Genomic DNA, 20,889 nt, shown 5'->3' on the forward strand with positions numbered 1-20,889 from the left:
TTGTCTTTTCCCGTTCAGTTCAGGAGCATGTTCTCCACATCAGACAAGTCCTGCAGCGCCTCCTTGAGAACCAGTTGTTTGTCAAGGCGGAGAAGTAAGACTTTCATCAATCCACTATCTCCTTTCTGGGATACGTCATTGCTGCCGGAAACATTCAGATGAATCCAGACAAGGTGAGAGCGGTGGTGGAGTGGCCCCAACACTTCATCCAGAGTGCACCTGCAATGTTCTTGGATTTTCTCATTTCTACCACTGCTTCATCCGGGGCTACAGCATCCTGGCTTCCCCCCTCTCTGCATTCACATGACCCAAGGTTCCATTCACATGATCCCCAGCTGCTGACCAGGCATTTTCGGATCTCAAGCATTGGTTCACTACAGCTCCCATCTTAATCCATCCGGACCCGTCCCGTCTGTTTGTGGTGGAGGTCTACACCTCGGACGTTGGAGTGGGGGCAGTCCTGTCCCAGCGTTCTGCCCAGGACCAAAAGCTGTATCCCTGCGTTTTTCTTAACCATCGTCTTAATCCCGTGGAGAGGAACTATGATGTTGGAGGAATAGAGTCACTGGCTAGAAAAGGCGGAACTTCCATTCCTAGTGTGGACCGACCATAAGAATCTGGAATATCTCTGCACTGCCAAGTGCCTCAACTCAAAGCAGGCTAGTTGGGCTCTGTTCACTTGTTTCAATTTCACCATCTCCTACCGCACTGGGTCCAAGAATGTGAAGCCTGATGCCCTCTCTCGCTTGCATAGCTCCGCTGCTACTCCGTCTGACCCAGAGACCATCCTCACTACCTCCTGTTTAGGCTGGTCCCTGGTCCTGGAATGGGCTCATTACTCTAATCTAACCTCCCGTCACGGCTCCCGCCATACCCTGGCCTTCCTCTGACAAAGTTTTTGGTGGCCCACTATGTTTTCTGACATTCATCGCCGCATGCATGGTGTGTGCTCAGCATAAGACTGTGGCAAGCTCCGGCCTGGCCTCCTTTAACCACTCCCTGTTCCTCATCGCCCCTGGTCCCATATATCCCTGGACTTTGTCACTGGTCTCCCTCCATCTGATGGCAACACCACCATCCTTACAATGGTGGATAGGTTTTCCAAAGTTGCCCACTTCATCCCCCTTCCCAAGTTACCCTCAGCCAAGAAGACGGCCCAACTCATGGTAAGTCTTCTGAATCCATGGACTTCCAGTCGACATAGTCTCCGATCGTGGTCCTTAGTTCTCGTCCCGATTCTGGAACGCGTTCTGCAACATCATTGGGTCGTCGGCCAGCCTGTCCTCGGGGTTTCATACTCAATCTAACGGCCAGTTGGAGCAGGCCATTCAGGACCTGAAGACGACTCTTTAGTGCCTCTTCTCGGCCAACCCCACCACCTGGAGCCAGCAACTTGTATGGGTGGAGTATGCCCGGAATCCCTTTCCCTGCTCGGCCACTAGTCTCTCACCTTTCGAGTGCTCCATGGGTTATCAGCCCCCCACTCTTCCCTGAGCAAGAGGAAGAGGTCAACATACCTTCGGCCCAGATGTACATCCGCGTACCTGAAAGAGAGCCCAGTCTGCTCTTCTTAAGACCACCTTCAGGTATCGTCAACAAGCGGACCACCACCGGACCCTGGCTCCCCGCTATCATCCCGGGCAGATGGTATGGCTCCCCACTCGGGATCTGCCCCTCTGGGTGGAGTCCCGTAAACTTTCCCCCCGCTTTATTGGCCCTTTCCCCATCTCTAAAGTCCTTAGCCCCACTGCTGTTCATCTTCTGTTGCCCTGCACCCTCCATATACATTTCACTTTCCATGTGTCTAGAATTAAACCTCTGTCTCACAGCCTTTTGTCTCCTGTTTCCAGGCCCACTCCTGTCTCCAGTCTTATCGACGGCCATCTGGCATAAACAGTGAGGCGCCTCCTGAGTGTTTGACCTCAGGGCATGGGATTCCAGTATCTGGTTGACTGGGCGGGTTATGGCCCGGAGGAGAGGTACTGAGACCCCTCTAGGAACATCCTGGACCCAGCCCTCTTCGCTGAGTTCCGACCGCCAACATCCCGGTCAACCAGGTACAGTTGAAGTCGGAAGTTTACATACACTTACGTTGGAGGCATTAAAACTCATTCTTTAACCAATCCACAAATTTCTTGTTAAGCGTCCCACCCGTGGTGCACTCCATCAACAGCAGGTGCATTTCAAGAGCGGCAAATTTGAATCCAAATAAATGTCAAAATTCAAATTTTTCAAACATACAACTATTTTACACCCTTTGAAAGATAAACATCTCCTTAATCTAACCACGTTTTACGATTTCAAAAAGGTTTTACGGCGAAAGCATAAATTTAGAGTATGTTAGGACAGTACATTTACAAGAGTTGTGTGTAATGTTGTGCCAATTCAAAGACAGGCGTCACCAAAACCATAAAATCATCTAAAATGATGCACTAACCTTTTACAATCTCCAACAGATGACACTCCTAGGACATTGTGTTAGACAATGCATGCATTTTTAGTTCTATCAAGTTCATATTTATATCCAAAAACAGCGTTTTACTGTGGCGTTGATGTTCAGGAAATCGTTTCCCTCCAATAACCGGCATTCAAGTCAGCACCACAAATTAAATAATTAAAATTAGAAAACATTGGTAAAATATTATATTGTCATTTAAAGAATTATAGATTTACATCTCTTGAACGCAATCAACTTGCCAGATTTAAAAATAACCTTACTGGGAAATCACACTTTGCAATAATCTGAGCACTGCGCCCAGAAAAATACGCGTTGCGATACAGACTAGCCGCCATGTTGGGGAGATCTAAAATCGAAAATACTATGTAAATAATCCATTACCTTTGATTCTCTTCATCAGATGTCACTTCCAGGTATCACAGGTCCATAACGAATGTAGTTTTGTTCAAAAAAGCTCATCATTTATGTCCAAAAATCTCCGTCTTGTTAGCACATGATCTAAGCCCGCCGGACTTCACTTCATGAACGAGGGGAAAAAATATATTTACGTTCGTTCAAACATGTCAAACGTTGTATAGCATAAATCATTAGGGCCTTTTTTAACCAGAACATGAATAATATTCAAGGTGGACGAATCCATTCTCTTTTATAACGTATTGGAACGAGGGTACCCAACATGAACTCGCGCGCCAGGTGTCTAATGGGCCATCATCGTTCCATGGCTCTTGTTCGGTCAGATCTCCCTCCAGAAGACTCAAAACACTTTGTAAAGGCTGGTGACATCTAGTGGAAGCAATAGGAAGTGCCAAAATATTCCTCAGCCCCTGTGTTTTTCAATGGCATAGGTTTAAAGGTAATACAACACATCAGATATCCACTTCCTGTCAGAATCTGTCTCAGGGTTTTGCCTGCCAAATGAGTTCTGTTATACTCACAGACACCATTCAAACAGTTTTAGAAACTTTAGGGTGTTTTCTATCCATATATAATAAGTATATGCATATTCTAGTTACTGGGTAGGATTAGTAACCAGATTAAATCGGGTACATTTTTTTATCCAGCCGTGCAAATACTGCCCCCTAGCCCTAACAGGTTAACAAACTATAGTTTTGGCAAGTCGGTTAGGACATCTACTTTGTGCATGACACAAGTCATTTTTCCAACAATTGTTTACAGACAGATTATTTAACTTATAATTCACTGTGTCACAAATCCAGTGGGTCAGAAGTTGACATACCCTAAGTTGCCTGTACCTTAAACAGCTTGGAAAATTCCAGAAAATGATGTCATGTCTTTAGAAGCTTCTGATAGGCTAATTGACATCATTTGAGTCAATTGAAGGTGTACCTTTGGATGTATTTCAAGGCCTATCTTCAAACTCAGTGCCTCTTTGCTTGACATCATGGGAAAATCTAAAGAAAACAGCCAAGACCTCAGAAAAATAATTGTCGACCACTAGTCTGGTTCATCCTTGGGAGCAATTTCCAAACGCCTGAAGGTACCACGTTCATCTGTACAAACAATAGTACGCAAGTATAAACACCACGGGACCACGCAGCCATCATACCGCTCAGGAAGGAGAAGCGTTCTGTCTCCTAGAGATTAATGTATTTTGGTGCGAAAAGTGCAAAGCAAATCAAATCAAGTGCAAACATCAAAAGGACCTTGTGAAGATGCTGGAGGAAACAAGTACAAAAGTATCTATATCCACAGTAAAATGAGTCCTATAACCTGAAAGACCGCTCAGCAAGGAAGAAGCCACTGGTCCAAAACCACCATAAAAAAGCCAGACTACGGTTTGCAACTGCACATGGGGACAAAGATCGTACTTTTTGGAGAAATGTCCTCTGGTCTGATGAAACAAAAATAGAACTGTTTGGCCATAATGACCATCGTTATGTTTGGAGGAAAAAGGGGGAGGCTTGCAAGGACAACAAAGTCAAGGTATTGGAGTGGCCATCACAAAGCCTTGACCTCAACCCTATAGAAAATTTCTGGGCAGAACTGCGAGCAATTTGCGAGCAAGGAGGCCTACAAACCTGACTCAGTTACACCAGCTCTGTCAGGAGGAATGTGCCAAAATTCACCCAACTTATTGTGGGAAGCTTGTAGAAGGCTACCCAAAACGTTTGACCCAAGTTAACCAATTTAAAAGCAATGCTACCAAATACTAATTGAGTTTATGTAAACTTCTGACCCACTGGGAATGTGATGAAGGAAATAAACGCTGAAATAAATCATTCTCTCTACTATTATTCTGACATTTCACATTCTTAAAATAAAGTGGTGATCCTAACTGACCTAAGACAGAGATTTTTTACTAGGATTAAATGTCAGGAATTGTGAAAAACTGAGTTTAAATGTATTTTGCTCAGGTGTATGTAAACTTCCGACTTCAACTGTATGTGCTTGGATAGGACACTAGGTGGGGGGGGGGGCACTGTTGCCTATCCGTCTTGTTTTTATCAGCGGTTTTCCCATTTCTCCTGTTCTGAAGTTTTGTAGTCTTCCTGGTTTTGACCTTTCTGCCTGTCCTGACCCTGAGCCTGCCTGCCGTTCTGTCCCTGATTGACTCTACCTTGGATTACGAACCTCTGCCTGCCCTCAACCTGCCCTTTGCCTGCCTAATTGTTATAATAAATATTCTGAGAACTGTACTATCCGCTTCCTGTGTCTGCATCTGGGTCATATCCTGAATCGTGATCATTTGAGCTGTTCTTGCCATAATATGGTCTTTTACCAAATAGGGCTATCCTTCAAACTCATTAAGAAGGAAAGAAATTCCACAAATTAACTTTTAACAAGGCACAACTGTTAATTGAAATGCATTCCAGGTGACTACCTCATGAAGCTGGTTGAGAGAATGCCAAGAGTGTGCAAAGCTGTCATCCAGGCAAAGGGTGGCTACTTTGAAGAATCTGAAATATAAAATATATTTTGATTTGTTTAACACTTTTTAGCTTTCTACATGATTCCATATGTGTTATTTTATAGTTTTGATTTCCACTATTATTCTACAATGTAGAAAATGGTACAAATAAAGAAAAACGCTTGAATGAGTAGGTGTGTACAAACTTTTGCCTTTCAATCACTCTGTCCCAGCTTTGATCCACATGTACTGAACTCGCCTTCTGGATGGAAGCAGGGTGAACATGTAGTGGCTCGGGTGGTTATTGTCCTTGATGATCTTTTTTGCTTTCCTCTGACATTGGGTGGTGTAGGTATCCTGGAGGGCAGGTAATCTGCCCCCGGTGATGCGTTGTGCAGACCGCACCACCCTCTGGAGAGCCCTGCAGTTGTGGGCGGTGCAGTTGCCGTACCAGGCGGTGATACAGCACCTGTAAAAGTTAGTGAGGGTTTTCGGTGACAAGCCACATTTTTTTCAGCCTACTGAGGTTGAAGAGGTGCTGTTTTCCTGACACCACACTCCGAGGGCCCTCACCTCCTCCTTGTAGGCTGCCTCGTCGTTGTTGGTAATCAAGCCTACCACTGTAGTGTTGTCTGCAAACTTGAGGATTGAGTTGGAGGCGTGCATGGCCATGCAGTCATGGGTGAACAGGGAGTACAGGAGAGGGCTGAGAACGCACCCTTGTGGGGCCCCAGTGTTGAGGATCAGCGGAGTGGAGATATTGTTTCCTACCTTCACCACCTGGGGGCGGCCCATCAGGAAGTCCAGGACCCAGATGCACAGGGTGGGGTCGAGACCCATGGTCTTAAGCTTAATGATGAGTTTGGAGGGTAGTATGGGGTTGAATGCTGAGCTGTAGTCCATAAACAGCATTCTTACATACTGTGGGGCAAAAAAAGTATTTAGTCAGCCACCAATTGTGCAAGTTCTCCCACTTAAAAAGATGAGAGATGCCTGTAATTTTCATCATCGGTACATGTCAACTATGACAGACAGAATGAGAAAATAAATCGAGAAAATCACATTGTAGGATTTTTAATGAATTTATTTGCAAATTATGGTGGAAAATAAGTATTTGCTCACCTACAAACAAGCAAGATTTCTGGCTCTCACAGACCTGTAACTTCTTCTTTAAGAGGCTCCTCTGTCCTCCACTCGTTACCTGTATTAATGGCAACTGTTTGAACTTGTTATCAGTATAAAAGACACCTGTCCACAACCTCAAACAGTCACACTCCAAACTCCACTATGGCCAAGACCAAAGAGCTGTCAAAGGACACCAGAAACAAAATTGTAGACCTGCACCAGGCTGGGAAGACTGAATCTGCAATAGGTAAGCAGCTTCGTTTGAAGAAATCAACTGTGGGAGCAATTATTAGGAAATGGAAGACATACAAGACCACTGATAATCTCCCACGATCTGGGGCTCCACGCAAGATCTCACCCCGTGGGGTCAAAATGATCACAAGAACCGTGAGCAAAAATCCCAGAACCACACGGGGGGACCTAGTGAATGACCTGCAGAGAGCTGGGACCAAAGTAACAAAGCCTACCATCAGTAACACACTACGCCGCCAGGGACTCAAATCCTGCAGTGCCAGAAGTGTCCCCCTGCTTAAGCCAGTACATGTCCAGGCCCGTCTGAAGTTTGCTAGAGAGCATTTGGATGATCCAGAAGAGGATTGGAAGAATGTCATATGGTCAGATGAAACCAAAATAGAACTTTTTGGTAAAAACTCAACTCGTCGTGTTTGGAGGACAAAAAAATGCTGAGTTGCATCCAAAGAACACCATACCTACTGTGAAGCATGGGGGTGGAAACATCATGCTTTGGGGCTGTTTTTCTGCAAAGGGACCAGGACGACTGATCCGTGTAAAGGAAATAATGAATGGGGCCATGTATCGTGAGATTTTGAGTGAAAACCTCCTTCCATCAGCAAGGGCATTGAAGATGAAATGTGGCTGGGTCTTTCAGCATGACAATGATCCCAAACACACCGCCCGGGCAACGAAGGAGTAGCTTCGTAAGAAGCATTTCAAGGTCCTGAAGTGGCCTAGCCAGTCTCCAGATCTCAACCCCATAGAAAATCTTTGGAGGGAGTTGAAAGTCCGTGTTGCCCAGCGACAGCCCCAAAACATCACTGCTCTAGAGGAGATCTGCATGGAGGAATGGGCCAAAATACCAGCAACAGAGTGTGAAAACCTTGTGAAGACTTACAGAAAACGTTTGACCTGTGTCATTGCCAACAAAGGGTATATAACAAAGTATTGAGATAAACTTTTGTTATTGACCAAATACTTATTTTCCACCATAATTTGCAAATAAATTCATAAAAAATCCTACAATGTGATTTTCTGGATTTTTTTCCCTCATTTTGTCTGTCATAGTTGAAGTGTACCTATGATGAAAATTACAGTGGGAAAACTTGCACAATTGGTGGCTGACTAAATACTTTTTTGCCCCACTGTATTGTTCCTCTTGTCCAGATGGGATAGGGCAGTGTGATGGCCATTGCATCGTCTGTGGACCTATTGGGGCGGTAAGCAAATTGGAAGGGGGTCTAGGGTGACAGGTCGGGTGGAGGTGATATGATCCTTGACTAGTCTCTCAAAGCACTTCATGATGACAGAAGTAAGTGCTACATGGCAATAATCATTTAGTTCAGTTACCTTAGCTTTCTTGGGATCAGGAACAATGGTGGCCATCTTGAAGCATGTGGGGACAGCAGACTGGGATAGGGATTGATTGAATATGTCCATAAACACACCAGCCAGGTGGTCTGTGTGTGCTCTGAGGACGTGGCTAGGGATGCCATCTGGGCCGGGAACATTGCGAGGGTTAGCAAGTTTAAATGTTTTACTCACTTAGGCCACAGAGAAGGAGAGCCCACAGTCTTTGGTAGCGGGCCGTGTCAGCACTGTATTGTCCTCAAAGCGCGCAAAGAAGTTGTTTAATTAGTCTGGGAGCAAGACATCGATCTCCGCGACGGGGCTGGTTTCCTTTTTGTAATCCGTGATTGTCTGTAGACCCTGCCACATACGTCTCGTGTTTGAGCCGTAGAATTGTGACTCCACTTTGTCTCTATACTGACGCTTTGCTTGTTTGATTGTCTTACGGAGGGAATAACTACACTGTTTGTATTCGGTCATGTTTCCAGTCGCCTTGCCATGATTAAATGCGGTGGTACCATGATTAAATGCGGTGGTACGTGCTTTCAGTTTTGCGCGAATGCTGTCATCAATCCACGGTTACTGGTTAGGGAAGGTTTTAATAGACAGACTGACCAGGTGAAAGCAATGATCCCTTATTAATGTCACTTGTTATATCTACTTCAATCAGTGTAGATGAAGGGGAGGAGACAGGTTAAAGAAGGACTTTTAAGCCTTGAGACAATTGACATATGGATTTTGTATGTGTGCCATTCAGATTGTCAATGGGCAAGACAAAATACTTAAGTGCCTTTGAATGGGGTATAGTAGTAGGTGCCAGGTGTACCGGTTTGTGTCAAGAACTGAAACACTGCTGGGTTTTTCAAGAATGGTCCACCACCCAAAGGAAATCCAGCCATCTTGACACAACTGTGGGAAGCATTGGAGTCAACATGAGCCAGCATCCATGTGGAATGCTTTCAACACCTTGTAGAGTCCATGCCCCAACGAATTGAGGCTGTTCTATGAGCAACTCCATATTAGGAAGGTGTTCCTAATGTTTGGTATACTCAGTGTATATATTAGTTTTCATTATTATTATTAACACATATATTTTTTAGCATAGGCCTTTATTTTCTGCAAAATCCCATTGCAAGCAAGCTTATAGCCTTCTGCTCAAAGAGAGAGCAAAGAGGGGAGGGCTATCAGCTGATAGCTGATTTATGTAAATCAGATTGTTTCAACAGGATAGCTAACTAACTAGTCTTTACCTGTGATTGGAGTTTATCCTGCTGCTGACATCTGCGTCTTAGGCCTACTAACAAATTGAAGCCTTCCATGTTCCTGACCGTGAGATGACCCATACAACTCAAAAGGGATCCGCTTCGACACTACTGTTTGGCGCCGGTAGCTTCTCCAGGACGAGTGCAGTGCGTGTGCTCGTCTATGGGCAGGGGAGGGGGACTGATACCTAAGAATGTGACACAATGATAAATCATCCATCAAACAATATAGACTGACCCACTGGGGGCATCAGTTCTCCTGAGCGTTCCAGTGATTTCTCACTGATTTCACACTGATTTTGGGATGTCTGTAAGATCAGTAGTTAGTAGAGACCAAATGACATAGACTTCAGCCAGAGCAGTCGTTGTCATATGTGGTCACAAGCATATCTATAGGGCAGAATGGTTAGGGTGCACTGATGACAATAAGATGGGGTTTCTGTTCTTAAAGACACTGTTTTGACACACCAGACTAAAAACCGAGACATGTCTTACTGTTTTACAGAAAAAAAACTCTTAATTGATTTGTGTTGCAGGTCATTTTCTACATATTCATCAAAATACTAATGCTGCTGCTCTCAAAGTTAAAAGCAGACCAAGTGAGATTCACAGACTACAGATACAGGTACTGTTGCTCAAAAGGGTGACTGATCTGTTACAGGAGTAAAATCCCAGTACTGTCTGAATGCCATAACGCCTTTCCTTTCCTCTAAGCTTGGCCAGGGCTACACTAGTCCTGATCCCTTTACTGGGAATCCACGAGGTGGTTTTCACTCTCCTGATTGACGAGTGTGTGGAGGGAAATACCCGCTATGCCAGGAACGTCATCAACCTCACCCTCAGCTCCTTCCAGGTGAGAACAATGGCCACATGTCACAACAACAACATAACAATGTTTTATTATGTTTCTGTTGATTTATGTTCCTGTTGAGGAAAGAAAGGAAAGCACCCAGATCCCTTTGAGAACAACATTTAGTGGGAGAAATTAGTCCTGATAAAAATGCAAAGGAAAATGAGCCAGTAGAGTAATGGCAATCATTGTCATACCTCTCTCTCAGGGATTCTTGGTTTCTGTCCTGTACTGCTTCGCCAATGGAGAGGTAGCTATCCACAAACTATCAGTTAAATGTACTGTAGTCTTACGTGTTAGGCTAACAAATCATAATGGGAAATAATAAATAAAACACCAACATAAATCTGTTAACTCCAGTTCCAGGCGGAGCTGAAGAAGCACTGGCAGCTCTTCCGGTTCACTAACCACTTCCAGGTCACGCCCTGTATTGACTACCGGGACGCGCCCCTCAAACACCTGTGGAAGTGCTCCAGAGGCCGACGCTCCCATCAGAGCGAATCATATGAGGAGGAGGGTGGGCCTGCCACACACTCACACCTGCTGCAGGTGGCCTGGCAGGGGGACAGAGGAGGGGGAGAAGGAGGGGCAGTGGCAGGGTGGAGAGGAAGGGGGAGAGAAATGGGAGGATTGGAGTTCCACACCAGGAAGAGTCTGTCAGGTAGTGACGGAGAGATGACACTGGGAGAGACCATGGAGGAGATACTGGAGGAGAGCGAGTTCTGACCCCCATCTTGTGGACCCTCCTTTTCTCTCCAGACTGCAATGAACTGTTACGGGGCCTAGGTTCCTTATAGATGGAGTCATTTCTATATGATACAAGTCCTTTGACAGACAACGGTCACATCTTGCGTATAACAATGATGTTGTATCTTTTTACAGATTCTTTGTATGGTAAACTTGTGTATCATTGTGTATGTGAACAATGTTCCATGATTTTAATGCTAAATCATAAAACACACACAGTACCAGTCAAAAGTTTGGACACACCTACTCATTCAAGGTTGTTTCTTTATTTTTACTATTTTCTACACTGTATAATAAAAATGAAGACATCAAACCTATGAAATAACACATATGAAATCATGTAGCAACCCCAAAAAGTTTGGAACAAATCAAAATATATTTTTGATTCTTCAAAGTAGCCACCCTTTGCCTTGATGACAGCTTTGGACACTCTTGGCATTATCTTAACCAGCTTCACCTGGAATGCTTTTCCAACAGTCTTGAAGTTGTTCCCACATATGTGACCGACCGCCTTAATTCGCTCTTATGTAGCAAAATTTGACATTGTGTTTTTTACATATGATAAAAGCAGAGACACAGAGCTACAAAATGGTATATCATACACTGTATTTGAGGAACAATGGGAAAGTAATTCTGCTTTGAATGTTGACAAACTTATAACCTCACTTTTGAGAAAATGGCCTTTGAATGTTTTTGTACCTACTGGAGAGCTCTTCTTTGTCTACCCCCATTCAGCATCGTTCACACTCTCTTAAGCGTTAGCCCCCACCCAAACTCTGACCATTTTACTCGCCCTAGCAGAACTGGTTAGGATGTTTTCATGTTATCCAGAGCGATGATGACTGTAACTGTGCTGCTGGCAACAATTTAATTACGTTTATTTGCCGACGTTTCCTAACACTGGCCATATTGAACGGGTATTGAGCGTTCTTAAATTCATCAGTTATTCTGCGCTCTGGCACACTCAGACGAGAGTGCTCTGGAATCGGAGTAGATGGCCAGACTGAATTTACGAACGCACCCAAAATGGTTACTTGTATAGTGTAGTCTTTTGTTAAGACATGTAGCTAGTTAGCTACATGTCTTATTAACAAAAACTTCCACTCATTGTTTAGCTAGCTAGCTAATCCCAACTCATGACGTTACCACCCTGCATGAATCTGCTGGTAGCTAACCAACCAGGTTCAATGTTAGCTAGCTAACATTAGGCTATAACTAGCCAAGCAAATGGCTCTGAGATACGAATAATAAGATCATACACGTAACATTGGCTAGCGAGCCAGCCAGCTAACGTTAGCTAGCTAACAGTACACTTTAACTTGAAATGAAACCACTTTCTTTCAAAATTAGAAACATGTAATATCTCAAAATGTAGCTAGCTGGACTATCTTACCCGTATACATCATGGATGGACGTGACTCCTGTCACGGATACCATGGGTACCCTTACTTTAAATATGTAATCTTGAGACAGGTGTTTTTTCTCCATGTCCTTAGCTATCATACTCGAATTACACTGATTTCAAAACTCGGTCCTCCAGAAAGTGGACAACAACACTTGCAGTTTTACTACGTGATACATTAAAAAAAGCTGTGTTAGACAGGATTACCTACACATACTGACCAGCTCAAATAGACAGAAGCATGCTATATGTCAAACCAATCCAAACTCATCTCTCGGCATGTCCAGACCACTCATTATGTCAGCCAATCATTGCTAGCGGGAAGGTTGCTGTTTTTTTCTGTGGCTAAACCAACTAGGCTAGTAATTTAACAATTTTATGCATATTTACAGATGGCATACAAGTTTGTTATTAAGGCACATGAAAGTACACTGTTTCTGCCTTGATAAAAAAATAAAAGTTTACGTTCAAACGGCTCTCCTGTGAAGTAGTAACCCTATTTTCCTGAAACGAGTCACATATGCTGAGCACTTGTTGGCTGCTTTTACTTCACTCTGCGGTCCAACTCATCCCAAACCATCTCCATTGGGTTGAGGTCAGGAGATTGTGGAGGCCAGGTCATCTGATGCAGCACTCCATCACTCTCCTTCTTGGTCAAATAGCCCTTACACAGCCTGGAGGTGTGTTGGGTCATTGTCCTGTTAAAAAACAAATGATAGTCCCACTAAGCGCAAACCAGATGGGATGGCATGTCACGTCCTGACCATAGAAGAGCTCTTATTTTCTATGGTAGAGTAGGTCAAGGCGTGACTGGGGGGGTTTATCTAGTTTATTTAGTTCTATGCTGTTTGGTTCTAGTTTCTTTTTTCTATGTTGGGTTTTTTGTATGATTCCCAATTAGAGGCAGCTGGTCATCGTTGTCTCTAATTGGGGATCATATTTAAGTAGTTGTTTTTCCCACCTGTGTTTGTGGGAGATTATTTTGAGTTAGTGCATGTTGCACCTCTGTCGTCACGGTTTGTGTTGTGTTTATAGTTTATTGTTTGTCTTGCAAAGTTTCACATTATGTCACGGCTTTCTTCGTCGGTTGACGATATAGCGAAATCGTCGTCCGAAAAGGTGGACCAATATGCAGCAGAGTTGGTGTTCATTTTCTTAATTTATTAACAAACGTTGAACACGAAAAAACAAGAAAACAATAAGCATGACAAATGACAGTTTTGCAGGCTAACAAAACACGCAATGCAAAAACAATCTCCCACAAATACAAGACAAACACACCCAACTAATATAGGACTTCCAATCAAAGGCAACACCAAACAGCTGCCTTCAATTGGAAGTCCACCCCAATTAACTCAACATAGAAACACACTCACTAGACTACACATAGAAATACATAAACATAGACCATAACTCAAAACCCGGAAATAATAAATCAAACACCCTCCTAACTAACACACCACCCTGAACCACATAAAACAAATATCCTCTGCCACGTCCTGACCAAACTACAATAACAATTAACCCTTATACTGGCCAGGACGTGACACATTAAAATAAATGATGTGGAACGATACTCACGCTGCGCCTTGGTCTCCTTCCTATGACGAACGTGACATGGCATATCGCTGCAGAATGCTGTGGTAGCCATGCTGCTTAAGTGTGCCATGAATTCTAAATAAATCAGTGACAGTGTCACCAGCAAAGTACCCCCTCACCATCACACCACCTCCTCCATGCTTCACAGTGGGAACCACACTTTCGGAAATCATCCATTCACCTACTCTGCATCTCACAAAGACACAGCGGTTGGAACCAAAAATCTCTAATTCGGACTCATCAGACCAAAGGACAGATTTCCACCATTCTAATGTTCATTGCTCATGTTTCTTGGCCCAAGCAAGTCTCTTCTTCTTATTGGTGTCCTTTTAATAGTGGTTTCTTTGCAACAATTCGACCACGAAGGCCTGATTCGCGCAGTCTCCTCTGAACAGTTGATGTTGATGTGTCTGTTACTTGAACTCTGTGAAGCATTTATTTGGGCTGCAATATCTGAGGCTGGTAACTCTAATGAACTTATCCTCTGCAGCAGAGGTAACTCTGGGTCTTCCTTTCCTGTGGCGGTCCTCATGAGAGCCAGTTTCATCATAGCGCTTGATGGGTTTTGCGACTGCAATTGAAGAAATTTTCAAAGTTCTTGAAATGTTCCGGATTGACTGACCTTCATGTCTTAAAGTAATGGTGGACTGTCATTTCTCTTTGCTTTTTTGATCTGTTCTTGCCGTAATATGGACTTAGCCCTATTTGGTAAAATACCATCTTCTGTATATCACCCCTAATATGTCACAACACAACTGATTGGCTCAAATGCATTAAAAAGGAAAGATATTCCATAAATTAAGTTTTAACAAGGCACACCGGTTAATATAAATGCATTCCAGGTGACTACCTCATGAAGCTGGTTGAGAGAATGCCAAGATTGTGCAAAGCTGTTATCAAGGCAAAGGGTGGCTGCTTTGAAGAATCTGAAATATAAAATATATTTTGATTTGTTTAAAACTTTTTTTGCTTACAAAATGATTCCATATGTTTTATTCTATAGTTTTGATGTCTTCACTATTATTCTACAATGTTGAAAATAGTAAAAAAATAAATAAAATAAAAAAACCTTGAATGAGGAGGTGTGTCCAAACGTTTGACTGGTGCTGTATTTATGTAAATTTTATCAAAAAAACTATCAAATGACTCAAATGAAACTTTATCACATAAAGGTACTAACGGCAGATATATAAACATCATTTAATAGACTCAAAACAGTAGAGCATTGACAGGTAAGTGTTGGTATTGAACATACTAATATTGGTCTTTGACAAAGTACAGTGTGAAGGATAAGTATTACCGTAATGTGCATGATGTGGGTATTATCATGTATTTGTCATATCTAAAATGTATCCTTAAAGGAATATATACGTTAAAAGGAATTTTGTATTACATTTTGTGTTTGAAACAAATCTCTGCTACTGATTACTAAATAATAAAAATTAATATACGGTAATGTCACAAAGATACCACAAAAACGTGCTGTTCCAACGGCACACTTGAACAAGTACTATGTTACAAACTTAACAACAAAAATTGCAAGCTTCAGGTCTCTCTTGATGTGAATATATTGTCCCAGTGAGACTAACCTGGATATATGAAGTTGAAGTGAAAAAAACCTAAAAAAAGATGGCGAAGTCAGCTGCTAATGTTTCATCTCCTTTAGTCTCGCCTGTACCTTCTGTGGCTGGTCAAACTGCACCAGTCTGAGGATGTTCTGGTTGTCCATCACTCCCTGGATAAACTCCTCCTCCTTTAGCTTATCTGAAAGGACAGAATTAATAACAGATAAAATAATAGATACATTTACAATGCTCATTGCGCATGAGGTCAAAATGCATTCATCAAAATACAATATGTATATGATTCTCTTGAACTATTCTTTGAGTGGTTCTTAAACATGAAAACAAGGCTTACCATTTTCTTTCTTGCCGAAGAAGTCCCAGATTTTATCAGCTCTCTTCTCTGGTGTGTTCTCATCATCAGGAAGATTCTTCTGGTCCTCTTTGGAGATCATGTTGAATATCGACTATGAACAGAACCTTTCTTTCATCATTACAGAGATTTGAGCAGCACGCAAAACATGATGTTATCACATCTCATCTCTTACACCTATTTCTTTACATCTATTTCACAATGACTCTACAACTGACCTCGACGATCTCCTTGATCTCCTTCTTGGTTATGCTTCCGTTGCGGTCGATGTCGTACAGGTTGAACGCCCACTCCAGTTTCTGTATGGTCCTCCCAGAGGAGGTCAAGTGCAGGGCCATGATGTACTCCTTAAAGTCCAGCATCCCATCACTGCAGGGTTCAATATCATTCAATTACGCTGTTTCTATATCCCACAAGTGCTAATTATGCAGAGCAGTGAAAACCAACAGGCACGTTGTAATGATCATATAATCCATCCATCACCTGTTGGAATCGAAGCTCCTGAAGACGTGGCGTGCATAAGCCTTGGGGTCTGCGTCGGGGAAGAATTTGATGTAGATGGCCTCAAGCTGCTGCTTGCTGATTCGCCCACTGGGACACTCTTTCAGGAAGGTCTGGTACCTATAGACGATGAAATAAAGATGGATCAAACAGTAGCTACGTCTCAAATGACACCCTTCTCTCTATAAAGTGTATTTATTTTGACCAGAATTGTAAGTTCTAAGTACCCGGTACATAGCTGCTCCTCGCTGTACTTGGTGTTCAGTTTCAGCTCCTCTAGGAGATCCTTGGACAGGGAGACACTTTTGCTGTTGCCCATCTCTCCTGTGTTTCGGGATCGTTGTCCTGTATTTTTCTCTCTATTTCTTCCCTCTGTCCGTTGCTCTATTTTGCTCGATCCCTCCTTTGTTCTTTATCAGTTTCTTTCTCTTCCACAGTCTCTTTTTTTTCTCTGCGCTCTCATGTGAGGGGACCCACTCAATCCTGATGAACCTCTGCTCTGACCAGAAACAAACACTGGCCCTCTTGTTCTCTGCTATTTAAATGAAGATAGATTGGTATTGGTCCAGACTGGGTGTAGGGGAGATTATAGTACACGCAGCTGGTGATTTTCTACATTGAAATGGATAGGGATTAAACAGCAGGGAACCTCATGGTCTAATACTGTTTGATTAGATTGGTATCAGTGTATAACCTGTTTTACACTGATACTCAGTGACAGGCAAAAACACATATGAACATGAGTCATCACTATCACATGCTGTGATTATTCATAAGTATGACATTGAAATGTGTCATTTACTGAGTTAAAAAAAAAATTTATATACATAAATATATGTATATATTGAACAAAAATATAAACGCAACATGCAACAATTTCAAAGATTTCAAATCAAATTTTATTTGTCACATTCACATGGTGAGCGGATGTTAATGCATGTGTAGCGAAATGCTTGTGCTTCTAGTTCTGACCATGCAGTAATATCTAACAAGTAATCTAACCTAACAATTTCACAACAACTACCTTATACACACAAGAGTAAAGGAATGAATAAGAATATGTACCTATGAATGAGCGATGGCCAAACGGCATAGGCAAGATGCAGTAGATGGTATAGAGTACAGTATATACATATGAGATGAGTAATGTAGGGTATGTAAACTTTATCTAAAGTGGCATTGTATAAAGTGGCTAGTGATACATTTATTACATCCATTTTTCATTATTAAAGTGGCTAGAGGTGAGTCGGTATGTTGGCATCTGTACCGAATTGTGTTAGAAGTAGGTGAAGGAGTCAAGCGCAGGACAGCAGAGATGTCCATGTAGCATCTTTAATAGGCAAGTCCACAACACAAAACGGTCAGGTACAAAACCAAAACAAGAAACCGCCCACAACACAAGAGAACACAGTACTAACGGAAGGAGGAAAACAACGCTCCTAAACTTATACACACTCAGTATAAACGTGAATAAACCTGAGGCACAACCTCAACGAGGTTTGATTTGATTTGATTTGATGCAGCCCGACAGGATGCTCTCGATTGTGCATCTGTAAAAGTTTGTGAGTGTTTTTGGTGACAAGACGATTTTCTTCAGCTTCCTGAGGTTGAAGAGGCGCTGCTGCGCCTTCTTCACCATGCTGTCTGTGTGGGTGGACCATTTCAGTTTGTCCATTTACATTACATTACATTTACGTCATTTAGCAGACGCTCTTATGTGTACGCCGAGGAACTTAAAACTTTTCACCTTCTCCACTACTGTCCCGTCGATGTGGATAGGGGGCTGCTCCCTCTGCTGTTTCCTGAAGTCTACAATCATCTCCTTTATTTTGTTGACATTGAGTGTGAGGTTATTTTCCTGACACCACACTCCGAGGGCCCTCACCTCCTCCCTGTAGGCCGTCTCGTCGTTGTTGGTAATCAAGCCTACCACTGTAGTGTCGTCTGCAAACTTATAGTTCATATAAGGAAATCAGTCAATTGAAATAAATTCATTAGGCCCTAATCTATGGATTTCACATGACTGGGAATACAGATATACATCTGTTGGTCACAGATACCTTAAAAAAACATTAGGGGCGTGGATCAGAAAACCAGTCAGTATCTGGTGTGACAACCATTTGCCTCATGCAGCGTGACAGATCTCATTCGCATAGAGTTGATCAGGCTGTTTATTGTGGCCTGTTGTCCCACTCCTCTTCAATGGCTGTGCAAAGGTTCTGGATATTGGTGGGAACTGGAACACGCTGTCATACACGTCGATCCAGAGTATTCCAAACATGCTCAATGGGTGATGTGTCTGGTGAGTATACAGGCCATGGAAGAAATGGGATATTTTCAGCTTTCAGGAATTATGTACAGATCCTTGCGACGTGGGGACGTGGATTATCATGCTGAAACATGAGGTGATGGCGGCAGATGAATGGCACAACAATGGGCCCCAGGATCTCGTCACAGTATCTCTGTGCTTTCAAATTGCCATCAATAAAATCCAATTGTGTTCGTTGTCCATAGGTTATGCCTGAAAATAAGGGAGAGCCGCACACTCTAGGAGCTCAGATGCAAAAATGTAATATCCAACGTTTCGACAGCCAAGCTGTCTTCATCAGGGTATGATCACAAACACTGCGAGATGACTCATTTATATAGTGTCAAAAGACACACAGGTGTCTGTAATCATGGCCAAGTGTGGCCTAATATCATTGGTTCATTCTCAAATATAAAAAATGGCATACAAAGAACACCATACAAAAAAACAAATGGATAGCATACGATCATAGATTCATTTTAGACTACACAAGCTTACAAACAATTACAATGGCAAAGTCACAATAATCACAAGAATGGCTTAAGATCAAAGTCTATGTTGAGACAGAAGGGTGCAAGGGTCTTTAAGTTAAAGATCCAGGCAGCCTCTCGTTTTAACAATAAATTATCAAGGTCACCCCCTCTCCTAGGGAGGGTGACATGTTCGATGCCAATATAACGCAGAGACGAAATCGAGTGGTTTGCTTCCAAAAAGTGGGCCGCAACTGGGTAAGTCAAGTTTTTGCACCCATAGCTTATGCCTACCCATACCATAACAACACCGCCACCGCCAACACTTTTCACAACGTTGATATCAGAAAACAGCTCATCCACACGGCGCCACAAGGTGCACCACTTTAATGTTGAATCAGCTTCTTGATATGACACACCTATCAGTTGGATGGATTATCTTGGCAAAGGAGAAATGCTCACTAACAGGGACGTAAACAAATTTGTGCACAAAATTGGAGAGAAATAAGCTTTTTCTGCACATGGAATATTTCTGGGATCTTATATTTCAGCTCATGAAATATAGGACCAACACTTTACATGTTGCGTTTATATTTTCGTTCAGCACATTCGGAAAGTATTCAGACCGCTTCCCTTTTTCCACATTTTGTTACGTTATAGCCTTATTCATCAATCTACACACAATACCCCATAATGACAAAACAGGTTTTTAGAAAATGTTGCTAATTTATTACAAATAAAAATCTGAAATACCTTATTTACAAAAGTATTCAGTCCCTTTGCTATGAGACTAGAAATTTAGCTCAGATGCATCCTGTTTCCATTGATCATCCTTGAGATGTTTCTACAACTTGGAGTCCACCTGTAGTAAAATCAATTGATTGGACATGATTTGGAAAGGCACACACCTGTTTATATAAGGTCCCACAGTTGACAGTGCATGTCAGAGCAAAAACCAAGCCTTGAGGTTGAAGGAATTGTCCGTAGAGCTCCGAGACAGGATTGTGTCGAGGCTCAGATCTGGGGAAGGGTAGCAAAACATTTCTGCAGCATTGGAGGTCCCCAAGAACACAGTGGCCTCCATCACTCTTAAATAGAAGAAGTTTGGAACCACCAAGACTCTTCCTAGTGCTGGCCGGCCAAACTGAGCAATCGGGGGAGGTGACCAAGAACTTGATGGTGACTCTGACAGAGCTCCAGAGTTCCTCTGTGGAGATGGGAGAACCTTCCAGTAGGACAACTATCTCTGCAGCACTCCACCAATCAAGCATTTATGGTAGAGTGGCCAGACGGAAGCCACTCCTCAGTAGAAGGCACATGGCAGCCCGCTTGGAGTTTGCCAAAGATTCTCTGGTCTGATGAAACCAAGATTGAACTCTTTGGCCTGAATGCCAATTGTCACATCTGGAGGAAACCTGGCACCATCCCTACGGTAAAGCATGGTGGTGGAAGCCTAATGCTGTGGGGATGTTTTTCAGCGGCAGAGACTGGGAGTCTAGTCAGGATCGAGGGTAAGATGAACTGAGCAAAGTACAGAGAGATCCTTGATGAAAACCTGCTCCAGAACACTCAGGACCTCAGACTACGACAACGACCCTAAGCACACAGCCAAGACAATGCAGGAGTGGCTTCAGGATAAGTCTCTGAGTGTACTTGATTGGCCCAGCCAGAGCCCGGACTTGAATCCGATCGAACATCTCTGGAGAGACTTGAATATAGCTGTGCAACGACTCTCCCCATCCAATCTGACAGAGCTTGAGAGGATCTGCAGAGACGAAT

General features: G+C 43.0%; 2 protein-coding genes across 3 annotated transcripts in view; one reads left to right on the top strand and one right to left on the bottom strand.

The window, feature by feature from the left end:
• LOC106578853 (glucagon-like peptide 2 receptor) overlaps positions 1–11,283 on the top strand; it is a 22,834-nt gene extending 11,551 nt beyond the window's left edge. For both annotated transcript variants that reach the window (XM_045702357.1, XM_014158075.2), the window contains exons 10-13: positions 9,835–9,923; positions 10,013–10,151; positions 10,357–10,398; positions 10,509–11,283. In XM_045702357.1, coding sequence (XP_045558313.1) covers positions 9,835–9,923; positions 10,013–10,151; positions 10,357–10,398; positions 10,509–10,874 — 636 coding nt within the window. In that variant the 3' untranslated portion in view covers positions 10,875–11,283. The remainder of the gene's footprint in view (positions 1–9,834; positions 9,924–10,012; positions 10,152–10,356; positions 10,399–10,508) is intronic.
• A 3,765-nt stretch (positions 11,284–15,048) lies between these two features.
• Positions 15,049–16,831, bottom strand: LOC106578857 (recoverin). The gene is made up of 5 exons (XM_014158084.2): positions 16,560–16,831; positions 16,315–16,452; positions 16,050–16,200; positions 15,814–15,925; positions 15,049–15,660 (listed from the first exon to the last, which is right to left on the bottom strand). The coding sequence occupies exons 1-5, from the start codon at positions 16,649–16,651 to the stop codon at positions 15,542–15,544; spliced, it is 612 nt and encodes a 203-aa protein (XP_014013559.2). The 5' UTR covers positions 16,652–16,831; the 3' UTR covers positions 15,049–15,541.
• Between the last annotated feature and the right edge of the window lie 4,058 nt (positions 16,832–20,889).

Source organism: Salmo salar, chromosome ssa19 (assembly GCF_905237065.1).
Source record: "Salmo salar chromosome ssa19, Ssal_v3.1, whole genome shotgun sequence".
Taxonomy (NCBI): domain Eukaryota; kingdom Metazoa; phylum Chordata; class Actinopteri; order Salmoniformes; family Salmonidae; genus Salmo; species Salmo salar.